Here is a 13,745-nt window from a genome sequence, read left to right as displayed (position 1 = left end):
CCCGCTGTCCTGCAGAGGCGTCAGGGTGCGATAGAGAGAGTTGTGGGTTTCATTCTTGGCGCTGCTCCCCATCTGGAAGCTTCTCCCATTTTCTCTTTTGTGGTGTGTGTGGGGGGGGGGGGGGCGGGAGGGAAAACCGAGCGAGTGAGTTGATGAATGAGAAATGGCTTTGTCCAGTTCAAGACCCCTGCCCCGGGGGGGTGCCTCAGTGACCCCTCTGTGTGGAAAGGGAGGGATAGGAAGCAGCCTTGCGGTGGGGTGGGGGCATTGAAGCAGGCCCACAGGAACCTTCCAGGCTGCAGAAGGCAGCAGGGAGGGATCTGTCCGAGGTAGCTGCGCCTCATACCAAACTCGAGAGCGAGCCACGAGCCACACTTGGGGGCGGGGGGTTGTCTTTAGTCCCAAATTCACTGGATGCTGCTGCTTAGGGACTACAGGACCTCTCGGCAGGGCTGGGCTGGGCTGACCGCTGTCATTGTGGTACAGGGAAGTGAGGATAGAGTGAAGATGGGGGGGGGGGCAGGGAGGCATGATACAGACTGTCCCTCAAGTCCTAAACCCATTAGCAAAATGTGGGGTGCTTTGCACGGTGCTGGACTTGTGATGTGGAGGGGGCAGTGGGCACCAGCGGGCTGACTCCCGGGAAGGTGGGGTGGGGGACCTGGAGGGTCTGTCCCCCATGCAGCATCTTAGCGTCCTTCGGCCCAGGGAGGACGCGGCTGGCGTTGTCCTCGCCGGGTGGTGCTGAAACAGCAGGGCCGTGTGACACAGAGGTGGGAATGGGACCCGGGGTGGATCTTCCCGACGCGTGCCACCCTTGCACTGGGGTCCAGGAGAAGTCAGGCCTTTGATTTCAGGGGACTTGCAAACGGGTCCGCGATTGGGGGGGTGGGAGAATGAGGGGGCTGCTAAAGGTCAGTTCCAGCAACAGCCCCTTTAGGGCTGGACTCGCGGGAGGACAGAGCGGAGGAGCCTGTTGGGCTCCTGGAAATGGGGGTGGCTTCACCATCCTCCCCCTGCCCCCCGCATCCCACCGACGGGGTCCCAGAAAGGGCCTCTGGGTCCAGAAGCGGCGGGGAGAAGCCATCCCCTTCTCCACTCCCATTGCACAGACAGCAAAACTGAGCCCCCGAGAGGGTTGTGGCCAACGGCCGTGTGGGCAGCAGCGTCGTGCTCAGAGTTTCCCGCCCATCGTCTCCTCCCCGCACCCCCCCCGATCCCCCCAACACCCCCCACAGCCCGGGAGCCCGGGAAGGGGCCCAGGGCTCGGCCGCACACCTGCACGCGCACCCCGGGGAGCCGCCGGCCCGCCGCGCCCCGCGCCCCGTGCGCCCCGCGCGCCGCAGAGCCGGGCCGTCCCCCTGGCGGGCGCGGGCTCCCCCGGCGTGCCCGGGGCGCGGGTACCGCTTTAAAAATCCGGCCTGGGCAAAACTTTGATGATAAATCAAGCGGCGGATCCCTCCGCCGGCGGGCGGCGCGGCGTGGCCTTCCGCGCGGGGGAAGAGTCCCGCAGTCGGAGGCGGCCGGCGGGGCGTGCGCTCGCTCCGGCGCGGCCAGGCGCCCGGCGCGCAGCATGGGGGCCCCGCTGGCCGCGGCGCTCGGCGCCCTGCACTACCTGCCACTTTTCCTGCAACTCGGCGGCGCCACGCGACCCGCCGGCCACGCGCCCTGGGACGGCCACGGCTCCGGACACGGTGAGTTGGGGGCCGCCGCCCCGCACCCCGCCGCCGCGGACCCCGCCGCCGCGACCCCCGCCCGGCCGCCGCCGCGCCGCTCCAACTTGCCGCGTCCCGGGGAGGCGAACCCGCCCTGGCCGCGCCGGGGAGCCCCCCGCGACGCCCTCTGCCGGCTCCCGGGCTGCTCCCCGCACTCCCGGGCCACCCCTACCGAGCAGCCGAGCAGGGCGCCGCCGCCGCCGGGGCACGGGGGTCCCCCCGGCTCCCCCGAATCTGCCCCCCGCGCCCCGCGCCTTGTCCAGCCGCGCGCCCGCGCCCAGCACACACCCCGGCGACCCTGTATTCGCAGCAGCCGCCGGCACCCTCGCGCGCACAGCCCCAGACACCTCCATCCGCTCCTCTCTGTAAACAGAGACTTGTGCCCGCCACACACACGCACACACACGCACACACACACGCACATGCACACATGCACACGCGCACGCACACGCACATACAACGGGCGCGCGCACACACAAACACACACGCGCGCGTGCCACGGCCCGTGGCTCGCACCCCGCCAGCTGGCACCCAGGCGCACAGACTCTGCACAACTCTTGCCCTCCCGCTGCAGACACACTAGCGAACGCACACACTTGTGAACACACTCCTGCTCGCCGGGCCTCTCTGCCCGGCTGCCTTCCCGGACCCTTCCCGACGGGTGGGTTTCCGTCACCTGCCCCTTCCAGCTCCACATTTGCTCCTGGCAGCCCTGGCAGAGGCCCTGGGGGCCCCGGGCAGCCCTTGCCCCTGGAGAACAGGTAGCCTGAGGCGGCAGTTGGGTGGAACCAGACTCCGGAGGGGCCCCTGGAGAAGCGGGAATAGTTGGGATTCCAGCTCCAACCCGAGGCAGGGGTGGGAAAGGGAGGAGATGCCTGCAGCCTCGTTTGTCTACTTTGGGAGTGCACAGGAAGCCCTCCCCATCCCCACTCTTGCTTGCCCACCCTCCCCCAGGACCAAAATGTGGGAAATCTCAACTCCACTGCCGCTTGGGAGCAAGCCGGTGTGCCCCGCTCGGATGCCACTGTCCAAAGCTCCTTCCTGCCCCAGAGAAGTCCAAGTTGGCCTGAGTGAGGTCGTCGGATGCTGGCGGCCGTGTGGGGGGCTGCCTCTGCCCCTATGAGCCCGGCATGTACCCCAAGGACCAGGGCACAGATGGAAATACCACCCCAGCCACCATCCCCGCAGGGACCCTGGCTGCATGGTGGGAAGTGGCAGCGCCAAGGGCTGGGTACTCTGTGCGTAGGGCTGGGTGCAGGTTTGCACAAAGAGCAGAGAATGGGGTGATTTATTCTGATGGGAAAGGGTGAGGACCGGGAGGGGGTTGTTGCTTTGCTGCTGGGGAGTGACGCAGGAGCGGGATTGCTTCAGGGGGCAGGGGTCTTCCAGAGCCTGCCTCGGGTATTTGCTTCCAGGGAAGGAACCCTGACTTCTGTCTCCCCCGTTCCCACGTCTGGTGGCCGGGGCACTCTTCATGCACCCTTCCCATCCCTCGTGGCTCTCCAGCCTGGTGGAGAGTGGGAACACAGGGAAGGGATTCTAGCTTCAGTGTGGACGCAGATACCCGGGCTCGGTGAGCGAGGGGCCCAGCTGGGTTGGGCCCTGGGTCTGGGGGGCAAAGGCAACGCGTGTTCCCAGGACTCTGCTGCCCGGTGACTTCCCGCGGTTCCGGGAGGCTGGGAATTCCTCCTTGCGTTCCCTCCTGCACTCAGCTCCCTTCCTTGGCATGGTGGAAACTTACACTGGGCGCCTTCTCCCTCAGCACCCAGTTCTCGGGCCGAGATGCCAGGCCCGGGGCTCTGAGGTGTGTGTTTCTCCCCTTCCCAGACCCCCAGACTTCAGAGATCTGGGTGCTCCCCTCTCTCGCCCCGGGGCTCCCCGAGGCAGGCAGGCTGTGCCCTTGGCGTGGCAGTCTGCCTGCTTCCCCGCACCAGGCGTGCTCAGGCAGTCACTCAGCTCCACCCTCGCTGATGTACCCCCTGAACCCCGAGAGGTCCAGCGGAGACTCGAGGGGGGCTGCTGGAAAGGTCTTTTCTGCTGGAAAATCCAGCTCCTCTCCTCTCCCCTCTCCTGCCGAGCTCCGGGCAAGTGAGCCGCCCCTTGGGGCTCAGACTGCCTCCTCCCGCATGGCCAGGCTCCAAGTCACCACTCTGAGGAGTCCCGAGGCTGGCCCTCCACTGGTCAGTGTCCCCACCCCCCCCACCCCGGCTCCCATCTCAGCCCCTGCCTTGGGAGGGGTTGGGAGCCACTCACTTAATCACCAAAAGAAACTGTTATTAATGATAGTGAGACATGGCGAAGAAGTGGGTCATGTCTAATAAGCCATTTGTGTTCAGGAGGAGAATACCAATTTGATAAAAGCTGTGTGTGCTGAAAAAGCCCAGAAATTGCTGTTTAGCAGATTGGAGTCTGATCGTTTCATTATTTCTAGGATCCGCGTGGTCTCAGCTGATTCAGGAAATGTGGTGGCCGGGAGAGGGAAGTCTGTGTGTCCCGGGTAGGGGGGTGGTTCCCGGGGGGGGGGGGGGGCAGGCGCCCGCTGACCCCAGCCCCTTGCTGGCTCTGGTCCCGCCAGCCCAGCCACCAGGCTGCCGCCTTCCGCCCGCCCGCCCGCCGCCCGCCACCCGCCTCGGGGGCTCCTTGCAGGCCGAGCTCCGTCAGATGGTCGGCTGCAAGGACGGCTGCCTCCCTCCCGCCCAGCTGCCCGCTCCCTCCGTCCCTTGCGCATCGCACTTTGCAGGGGGCTTGTTAAAGGCACGATAGAAAGTGAGAGGGAGGGACTGTCTCCTTGGGGAGAGGGGCTCAGGAACGGGGAGGCTGCAGTGGAGGTGGGGGGTGTGATCTGTGCCCACACCTGGTAGGCGTTTCATACCTGGCAGCTCATCTGATTTTCCCCCCTGCCTTGAAGGGTTCACCCGTTGCCTGGGGGAGGGGGGCCACCGCGGGAGGGGAGGTAGCTGATGCTGATGCACCCCAGAGTGTGAGTCGGGCACTGCCAGACGCTGGTTCACTAAGGCTGGCCTTCATGACCCAGGCAGGGCTGGCATTGCAGGGAAGAGGAAACTGAGGTTCACCGTGGACCGGTGACTCGCCCAAGGTCACTGAGCCTGTTTCGAGAGGCAGAGAGCTGTTTCGAGAAGGAAGATGGGCTGGGTCCCCCACGCTGGGCCAGCCCTGAAGTGGGCGGGGCTGGTCACAGCCCCATCCGCACACCCTGCCTTCCAGCTCCCCGTGGACTGTTCACCCTGGGATGCCATCAAGGGGAAACAGTCGGGAAGGAGGATGGGAACTTTCTGAGGCCACACTCCAGGTGGGGGGAGGGGGGACAGTGGCCCTGGACTCCTTCTCCTGTGCTCTTCCAAGGTGTGGTCCAGAAGGCAGGGTCTTGGTGGGGTGGGGGGGAACTTTGCAGATTCCTCCAGCTTTGGAATCACCCACAGAGTTCCTTAACATGCAGATCCCAAGGTCTTCTGAGACGCCCCCTCGGCCAAAATTTTAATAAGCTCCCCCAGAAGCTTCTCAGGTGGAGTCAGCTGGAGTTTGCCAGCCACAGCCGGGAGTATCCGCTCGTGCCTGATGGGATGTGGCGGCATCGTGGCGGCACGGCTGGGGCCTGCTGGGTGGGCTTGGCTTTGCAAAGGTGGGAGAAGAATGGAGGGGGGCAGGAAAGTGGACCCTGGGAACCTTATCCCACAACAAACATCCATCCTCGGAGGACCCCCGCCCTGCCACACGCATGTGCGCGCGCATACACACACACACACACACACACACACACACACACACTCAGAGCATACTCGGAGCACACTCCCCCCCAAGGCCAGCACCTTCCATTATTAATGTGCCCCGCTGCAGACAAAGATCCTGGCTTGGCCTGGCGCTTTGTCCACTGAGTGATTCGCTGTCCCGGGCTTCTCTCCGTTGCCAGCAGGGAGCAGCGGGGTGCTGGGGTGGGGAGGGGGGCGGGCAGTTGGCACCCGGCCCCGTGCCCTGAAAAACGGCTGGCTTTCTTAAGCGCCGAACTGTCGGGATCTCCCCATCAATATACCGGCTAGTTTGGTGGCGGGGAGAGGGAGGAAATTGAGGGCTGTCTTCCGAAGGTTATGATGTAAAAAATGCGCCCTCCGGCTGGCCGGCCGTTGTCTCGGGCGCCGGTGATTATCCCATCAATTATGCGGGCACACATGCGGGACATGGGCCGCCCTGGGCTGAGGGTTCCCGGGCCTCTGTGGGGAACGCGCCCTCACCAGTGGCTTCCCCGAGTCCTTCACGCCAATTGGCTTTGACACCTTGTCTGTCCGCCAGGGGCTCTGCAGTCTTGAGGCGGGGGAAGGGGGCTTCAGGGGACTCTGCCCGGTCCATATTGCAGCCTGGGGGCATTGATGAGAGTCTGGGGGGCGAGGGAGTGAGCGAGCTGGCCGAGGGGGCGGAGCCTGGAGCAGGTTCTTCCCGAAGCAGCAGCTGTTGTGTGGCATCCCCAGAGTGAGGCGGGGTGGGGGTACGAGACCAGGGCACCTCGTGGTGCTGCCTTGTCAGCGCAGGGTACTACCTTTCCCGGGTCTGTCAGACAGGGGGTGCTCAAGGCCGCTGCTAACTGCGTGTCTCGCCAGCACCGTGAGCAGCTTCATCTCCCGTGGAGGCCTCCCTGGGCCCAGTGAGCTCAGAGGAAAGGAGCCCCCCTCAGGTCATGCCCCTGCCGAGCGTTGGAGCGGGTTTGAGCTCCTCTGGGAGAGGCGCGGGGGGTTGCTACCAGGGCAGGCTGGGTGAGCGCCACATGGAAACCGTGAGGAGCGGTGGGAGTGACCAGACCCCCTTCCCTTGAGGGAGAGAATCAGGTGGACAGGGAGAGAGCGTCACCGGCATGGGTGCCCACTGCAGCGCCATTCCCAAGCCATGGCCCTGACCATGGACTTCCGGGCTTGGGCCGGAGTGGACAGGGTGTGTGGCGACCATTTCTCCTCCCCAAGACAGTTTTTATAGTCAGCTGGACTCAGGGCAGGGTTCACATCCGGTCATTCTCATGCTCCCCCCCTTGTCAGGATGGGGGCCTCGGGCACCAGGGACAGGTCCGAACCCCCAGTATCCTGCCTCGAGCCCTGCGTCAGAGGCCTGACATCCCAGCGCCCACAGAATGTCTCAGACCCGGACATCATTTTTGTGTCAGAGGAAGCCGTGTTTTCAGCAGGGAAGTCGCCAGATTGGAGCCCCCCCCCCCCCGCCCCTTTTCCTGGTCCGCACTGAGCATGCAGTGACATTCTGAGTGGGTAACACTGATGTCACCTCACAGGGGGCAGGCCCGCACCACGGAGGCGCCTCAGCCCTGAAGGTGATGGGGTGTGAGTCTCGGCAGGAAAGGGGGCTTCGAGGGAGGCCTGGGTGGCCCCCATGCTGTCGGGAAGAGACTCGAGATGCGGGCCCAGGCAGCCTGCGGGGGTCTCAAGCCAGCCCTCTGTCAGACCGGGCCTTACCCCGGGAGGCGATTTGAGGCCAGATCCACACAAACCTCTTCCATTTTAATGGTTCTGCATTTATTTTAATGTGGATTAGAAAAATATAACCAGCCCATCAAAACTGTGATTTCACACATATGATTGCTTAGGATGAGAGTAACGGGGCTATTAGAGAGAGGGGGGAGCGTTTGGAGAAGCGCAGTGAGGCCTGACCGCGGGCCGGGCCACAGCATGGGTCAGGGCGGGAATGACCACACCCAGCCCCCCTCCACCTGCGCTCACGGGGGCCGGGAGGGATGGGCGGATATCCTTCCCCTCCTATCACTCGACACCTGCCAGGCACAGGCTTTCAGCCACCGGGGACCGATCAGTGGAGAAGACAGATAAGGCTCTTGCTCAGACAAGTAAACCTATAAAATTATAGACGCGCACCTGGCGATAAGGGCTGAGAAGTGGGGCTGACGCTCCGGCTGGGGCGGGCCCGCACTCCGGGGCGGAGAGGAGGTGAGCCTCCTGTCACGAGCGGCATGCAAGTGGGACCGGAGCGGTCAGGGTTGGAGGATTTACAGAGGGGACGCCAGCCTTCCTTCCCAAAGGGGTAGAGATCAGGGCGTGGACAGAGAGGCCACAACACAAGGCCTGGCCCACAAAGACGTATCATGTTGCAGGTCAGTGACTCCTTGGGGCCCGCACCATCTGAGACAGGGCCGGCCTGGGGGCTGACCTGTGGGGGGGTTGGGGGGGCGCAGTCAGTGCTTCTTTGACCCATCACTGTAGCTTTGAGGTCAGGAGGTGAAGGTGGTCCTAAGGTTTCTTTTTCCACTTTTGTTACAGGGGGCGGGGGGCCACATCTGGGGGTGCTCAGGGCTGACTCCTGACCCTGCACTTAGGGGTCACTCCTGGTAGGCTTGGGAAACTGTATGGGGTGCTAGGGATCGAAGCTCGGGCTTGTGGCATGCAAGACAAGCGTCCAACCCGCTGTACTGCAGTCCTGGTCTCGGACTCAGGATTTCCTTTTTTTTTTTTAATAAAGTACACAATATTTGATTACATTTAATATTCGAACGCCAATCCCACCACCATTACACCACCATATTTTGGATGTTTCCGTCCTGAACCCTAACCCCTGCCCCAAAGAAGAACCGAAATAATTTATTTTGTATTGTTTGTTATGAATAAACTGCTGAAAATGATCCAAACAACTTTTCTTAGGGGCTGGAGAGATAGCACAGTGGGTTGGGCATTTGCCTTGCATGCAGCCGACCTGGGTTCGATTCCCAGCATCCCATATGGTCTCCCCAGGACCGCCAGGAGTAATTCCTGAGTGCAGAGCCAGGAGTAAACCCTGTGCATCACCAGGTGAGACCCAAAAAGAAAAAAAAAAAAACTTCCTTAGAGGAGAGTGTGTGAAGATTCACCCAGGGGGCATTAAGCCCTTGTATAAGAGATTACTTTAACCCCATCAAATGTGGTGCCCTACTCCTGACGTATGAGTGGGGTGCGGTAAATGTCTCACGGCTGCATTTGTGGCCATGCAGTCGGACCCTCTCTCGCTACCTCGGCAGATTCCTTGCACCTCTGTGCCTCGATTTCCCCATCTAAACAAGTGTCCTCCGCTTTAGGTTGCGGTCAGTCCTCCATCCGCAGCCTCCTGAGCCTGCCCTTAACCATAGCCCTGGCAGGGGGCCTCACCATAGGGGTGGTATGCTGAGTGGTCCTCGGGGGTCTGTGAGCCATAAATCCAGCCGTGTCTGTCCAGCGATTTCTGCAGCCCCCCCCCCCCCCGCTCCTGGGCAGGGACTGCCTGTGCCCCTGGGATGGGGGCGGGGGTAGGGGCTGGTGGTAAGGGTAGGCGTGAGCCCATCTGCGGGGTTCTGGGGGCTATTGTTCTCGTAGCTTTGTTTTGCTTTAGTGACATATCCAGCCGTGTCGGTTACTCCGGGCTCAGTGCTCCGGGGGACCAGGCACTGGACAGTGCTGGGGACTGACCCTGGACTCCTGCAGGCAGAGCCTGTGCTCTGGCCCTTGGGGCCCCTCAGTAGCCCAGCGCTGGGGGTGCAGCCCCCCGCCTGCCCCGCCTGCCACACTGTGGGGCCCAGGCTGGTTTCCTCCCCCAAGCTGTGCCCCGGCCTTGGTCTTCTCAGGGCCCTTATCAAAACGAGGCAAAGGGCTGGGTCTGAGAGCAGCCTGTCAGTGGCCTGCGGGGACCTGGGGGCAGGCGGGAGTCCCCGCCCAGGGCTCGGGGTCAGCGCCCAGTGCTCTTGAGTGAGCCCACTCGGGCCTTGGGCCCGGGGGGACACAGCCGGGTGCCCTCTGCCCTCTCGCCTCTACTTCCGTGGCAGCCTGCCCGCCCCTGCCAGCTGGTGCCCCAGGGAGGCAGGGCTGAGAGGCTCCGGGAGCATCTGGAAGGTTGGAGCTGGCGCCGGGAGGGGGCCTGGCTCAGAGCTATCAATTAGGGGGCCTGGCAGTGCCCATCTGTGGCAAGGGCTCTGCCGCGCGCTGCATCTTCCTCCCCGGGTCGGGCGCGCGCTGTCTCATTCTGCTGCTTCCTGCCGCCTCTCAGCCTCCCTCTCCGTGTTCCTTTGTCCCTTCCTCCGTGCCCACCAAATCCACTCCCCGGGTTCCCCCTATCTGTGGGTGTACACCTGTACCACAGGCACACGCGTGCACACACAGGCTCACACACATGCACACTCACATGTGCATAGATGCACGCAAACGCCCACGTGCACACCGCACACTCACACATGTGCACAGATGCACGCATGCTCACACACGTGCACACACATGCACAAACTTACACATGCAGGTGCACAAATGCTGACCTGTGCGTACACACGCATACATGCACACATGTGCACAGGCTAACAGTAACACATTTGCACACGTTTGCACATCACGTGCAAACATACATGCTCACATATACACACATGTGCATACATGTACACACACGTGCTCACGTGTGCACACGGTCACACATGCGCACACTCACCTGTGCAGATGCTCACTGTGCACATATGCACACACATGTACAGATGCACACACGTGTATAGATGCACACACGTGCACACACAGACTTTCCCCTCTCGGGATGCCATCTCAGGATGACACGTGCGCACAGTCTGTCCACTGTAGCGACACCACATGAAGCCGGCACTCACGCAGTGCAGCTGTGATGAGCATGGCCTCCGTGGTGAATGGTGACGTGTGAGGGAGACTGGAGCTCGCCTAGACAGGCCTAAGTTGGTGGAGGTCCGGCTTCCTGCTAGTCTCATCACTAGCACATGGCGTGGGGGCTGGGGGCAGCTCTGCATGCGGGAGGCCTAGGTTTGATCCCTGGCTCCACAGGGCTCCTGGAGCACTGCCAGGAGTGAGCCCTGAGCACTGAGCTGGGAGTAGTCCTCACCGAGCAGCCCCTCAAATGGACAGTTTCCTCAGAAAAAGATTACATTGTCTCGCCATGTTTCAGAGGGCGTGTGGAGGTCCCCCAAGCCCACCTGAGGTCGGAGGAGGCAGCCTTCGTGACACTGGGGAGGAAACTAAGGCCCGAAAGGGCGAGGATGGGCCTCCAACCCTGTGCCCTGTACTGGTGTGGCCTGGAGCCCTCCACACTGCCCTCTCGAGGCTGGAGGGAGTCCCCAGAACAAAGCAGAGATTCCTCTGGCAGTGTCCTGCTCACAGGGGGTGTTGGCAGAGCCTAGAATCATCCCAAGGGAAGTATCTGGAAGTCCCCACTGAGAATGGCCGCTGTGTCCTGGCACAGTCAGGGAGGGCTTCCTGGAGGAGGTGGGCTCAGGGCCTGAGTCCAGCTCCTGGGCTCAGAGGAGACTCCAGAGGCCAGCCCGGGGCATTGTCTGACTGCTGGGGGCTGGCAGGGGCCGCATGTCCAAACGAGTCGCGCGTGCATGTCGGGAACCAGGCTGCAGCTGGAGCTCTGCCAGCAGGCTACGGGGCTGGGGCTTGGTGCTCAGGCAGGTAACCCTGGAAGGTCTGAGGGGTGCTGTGGGAGAGTCTGCAGGGGGAGGCACAGGTGACCTGGAAGGGTCTGGGGTGGGGGAGTCATGGGTGTGGCTGGAAGGGTCTGAGGGGAAGCCATGGGTGCCCTGAAGGGTCTGGGGGGAGGCTCAGCTGTGCTGGCCTCCTGCGAGTCTGGCCAAGTGAGCAGTCAGGTGGGCGAGGTGGGGTGGGGTGGGCTCTCAGGCAGGGCCGGAAGCTAGAGGCGGGCTGGAGGAGAGGGCTCCTGACGCTGGGCTACATCTGTGGGCTCCTGAGATGCAGACAGAAACCTGTGCTTGTGTGAGAGCGTGTGTGTGTGTGTGTGTGTGTGTGTGTGTGTGTGTGCGCGTGTAAGGATGTTTGCAAACACGCACGCACTGTTGAGCATTGAGCACCGTTTGTACCCGTGGGTGAGAACATGTCTCTGTGCGTTTTGTGAGCATCCATACTGTGAGCACTGTGTGTTGTTGTGTGTGCAGTGCAAACATCGATGTGTATGTTGTGTTTGTGCATGTGCAGGAGTGTTTGCATGTGAACATGTGTATGTGCGTTGGTGAGCGCGTGCCTGCATGCACTAGCATTCTTGTGCGACCACGTTTATGTGTGAGGTTTGTGTGTGTGTGCGCGCACGTGAGCCTGATGTGGATGTGTGGGTGTGTGAGCATGGGTTTGAGCCTGTTTGTGAGTACACACGTGAGCATGTCTGAGGTGTGCATGAAGGTGAAGGTGAGCATGTCTGCATGTGCACATGTGTGCACGTGTGTATAGGCGTGTGTCTGAGCATTCGTGTCAGCGTCTTCCTCTCTAGGCCGGCACTCCCTTCCCCGGGACCTCACCCCTGTGACCTCTGCCGTCAGGTCTCGATTCCTGCTCCCCCAGCCCCAACCCTGTCAACACGCCCCCTCCTCAGACATGGAAACTGAGACCTCCAGAGGTGCGTCAGGCCCGGGGGAGGGGGAAGCCCAAGGTCTTCCCAGCCAGGGTGGTTCCCACCCACTGGGCCAACGGTTAGGTCTCCCTGGGGCTGGGGGATCTTGACAGACCCCCTTTCCTCCCAGCCCACAGTGGGTGTCTGATTGCAAGCAGGAAGGCCAGGGCAGACGACTGGGTGTCTGTTTTGCTTTGTGAGGTTTTAAAAAAATCGTTTCCGGCCTCGGAGGCAGCAGCAATTACGGCCAGCTCGCAGGGGAGCTGTTTGCCGCCTGTCACGGGTGGAAAAGGGTCCCTAATGGAGGCCTGGCGGCCTGAGAGCCCAGCCGGGAAAGAGCGTCAAAACAAAGCCACCTAATGGCCTCCCGCAGGCAGCCAGGGAGGGAGGGAGGTGCCCACAGCCCCTGGACAGCCCAGGGGGGCTGGTCTCCCCTGCCCCTCAAAACCCGCTGCAGTGGCCCCTAAAGTCCAGTGAGGCGCTGGAGAGCTGCTGCCCACCCCAGCCCTGCTGACCCCTGCTCAGAGCCCCTGCAGCCAGGGCTCTCCTGGTTCCCGGACAATCCCTGGATTTGAGGACAGGCTGGGCCACGGGAGGGGGGTGTTGGGGGGAAAGGGGGAAGCCCCACCTCCTCCTGAAGCCCCCCAGCATTCCCCAAACAAGCAGGCAGGCGAGGGGGGACCGAGTGGGTGTCACACACACACATGCATGGGTGTCTCTGCCTGGCTGGGCCCCTGCAGGAGCTCTGCTGCAGACCCTCCAGGGGGCCTGCCTCAGTTTCTCCCCTCCGGTTGGTCTCTCTCCCCTTCTTCGCTTCCTCCTAGTTCTGGTCTGCAAACATGCCTTGGCTACCTATCCACTCCCCCCCCCCCATACACTCATATGTGCACACATGATTGTGTGCACGCGCGCGCGCGCGCGCACACACACACACACACACACACTCTGACCATGGTGAGCATCAGGGCCGGACTGGGCTGGGCTCAGGGTCACACTCTGCAGCTCAGATCCTGGCCCCTCCCCCAGCCTCCAGCCTCCTTGGCCGAGGGGTCAGCGCGTTCACCCCGGCTTTGCAGAATCTTCTAATGAGGAGGCAGAGAAACGTTCTCTGCCAAGGCCCCGGCTGCACATTTGTCCTCTCCCCGTCCTGTCCCTGTCCCCCCACCCGACCCCCTCCCACCTGCCTTTCTCCCGTCCAGACCCTTTCGCTCCCGGGGAGAGGGGGGCGGGTGGCCACAGGGGTGCTGGGATACGTCCTCTATTCCCGCTGTCCCGAGGTGCCAGAATGTCTCCCCCGTCCTGAGACTGATCCCACTGCTGTCCCCCGTGCCTCAGTTTCCTCATCTGTGAGCAGAGGAGGATAAGAGCAGCTCTTCCTCGGGGTGCCGGGGAGGCCCAGGGGGAGAGAGCGCTTTTTATTAAAGAAAGGCCTCCATAAAAAGGAATGAAATCTGATATACGCGGAATGGGAATGAACCTCGGAACATTATGCTAAGTGAGCAGCGCCACTCCCCAGGGACCGCGTTTATATGATCCCGTTTATGTGAAATATCCGGAGAGGCGCGGCCCGCAGCCACTCTGCCAGGTGGGCGCGGGGCCAGGCTCCATGGAGACTGGACTTGCTTTGGGGGTGATGAGAGTGTCTGGGGACCAGAG

General features: G+C 62.5%; 1 protein-coding gene across 1 annotated transcript in view; it reads left to right on the top strand.

Annotated features, from left to right (window-relative positions):
- Positions 1-1,441: 1,441 nt before the first annotated feature.
- Positions 1,442-13,745, top strand: part of VSTM2L (V-set and transmembrane domain containing 2 like) — a 30,992-nt gene continuing 18,688 nt past the window's right edge. The window contains exon 1 of the mRNA XM_056121218.1: positions 1,442-1,694. Coding sequence (XP_055977193.1) covers positions 1,574-1,694 — 121 coding nt within the window. The 5' untranslated portion in view covers positions 1,442-1,573. The remainder of the gene's footprint in view (positions 1,695-13,745) is intronic.

This window comes from Sorex fumeus, unplaced genomic scaffold (genome assembly GCF_029834395.1).
Source record: "Sorex fumeus unplaced genomic scaffold, SorFum_2.1 ptg000044l, whole genome shotgun sequence".
In the NCBI taxonomy this organism is placed as follows: domain Eukaryota; kingdom Metazoa; phylum Chordata; class Mammalia; order Eulipotyphla; family Soricidae; genus Sorex; species Sorex fumeus.
The sequence above is the reverse complement of the archived record's forward strand: the minus strand, read 5'-3'. Positions and strand labels throughout refer to the sequence as shown.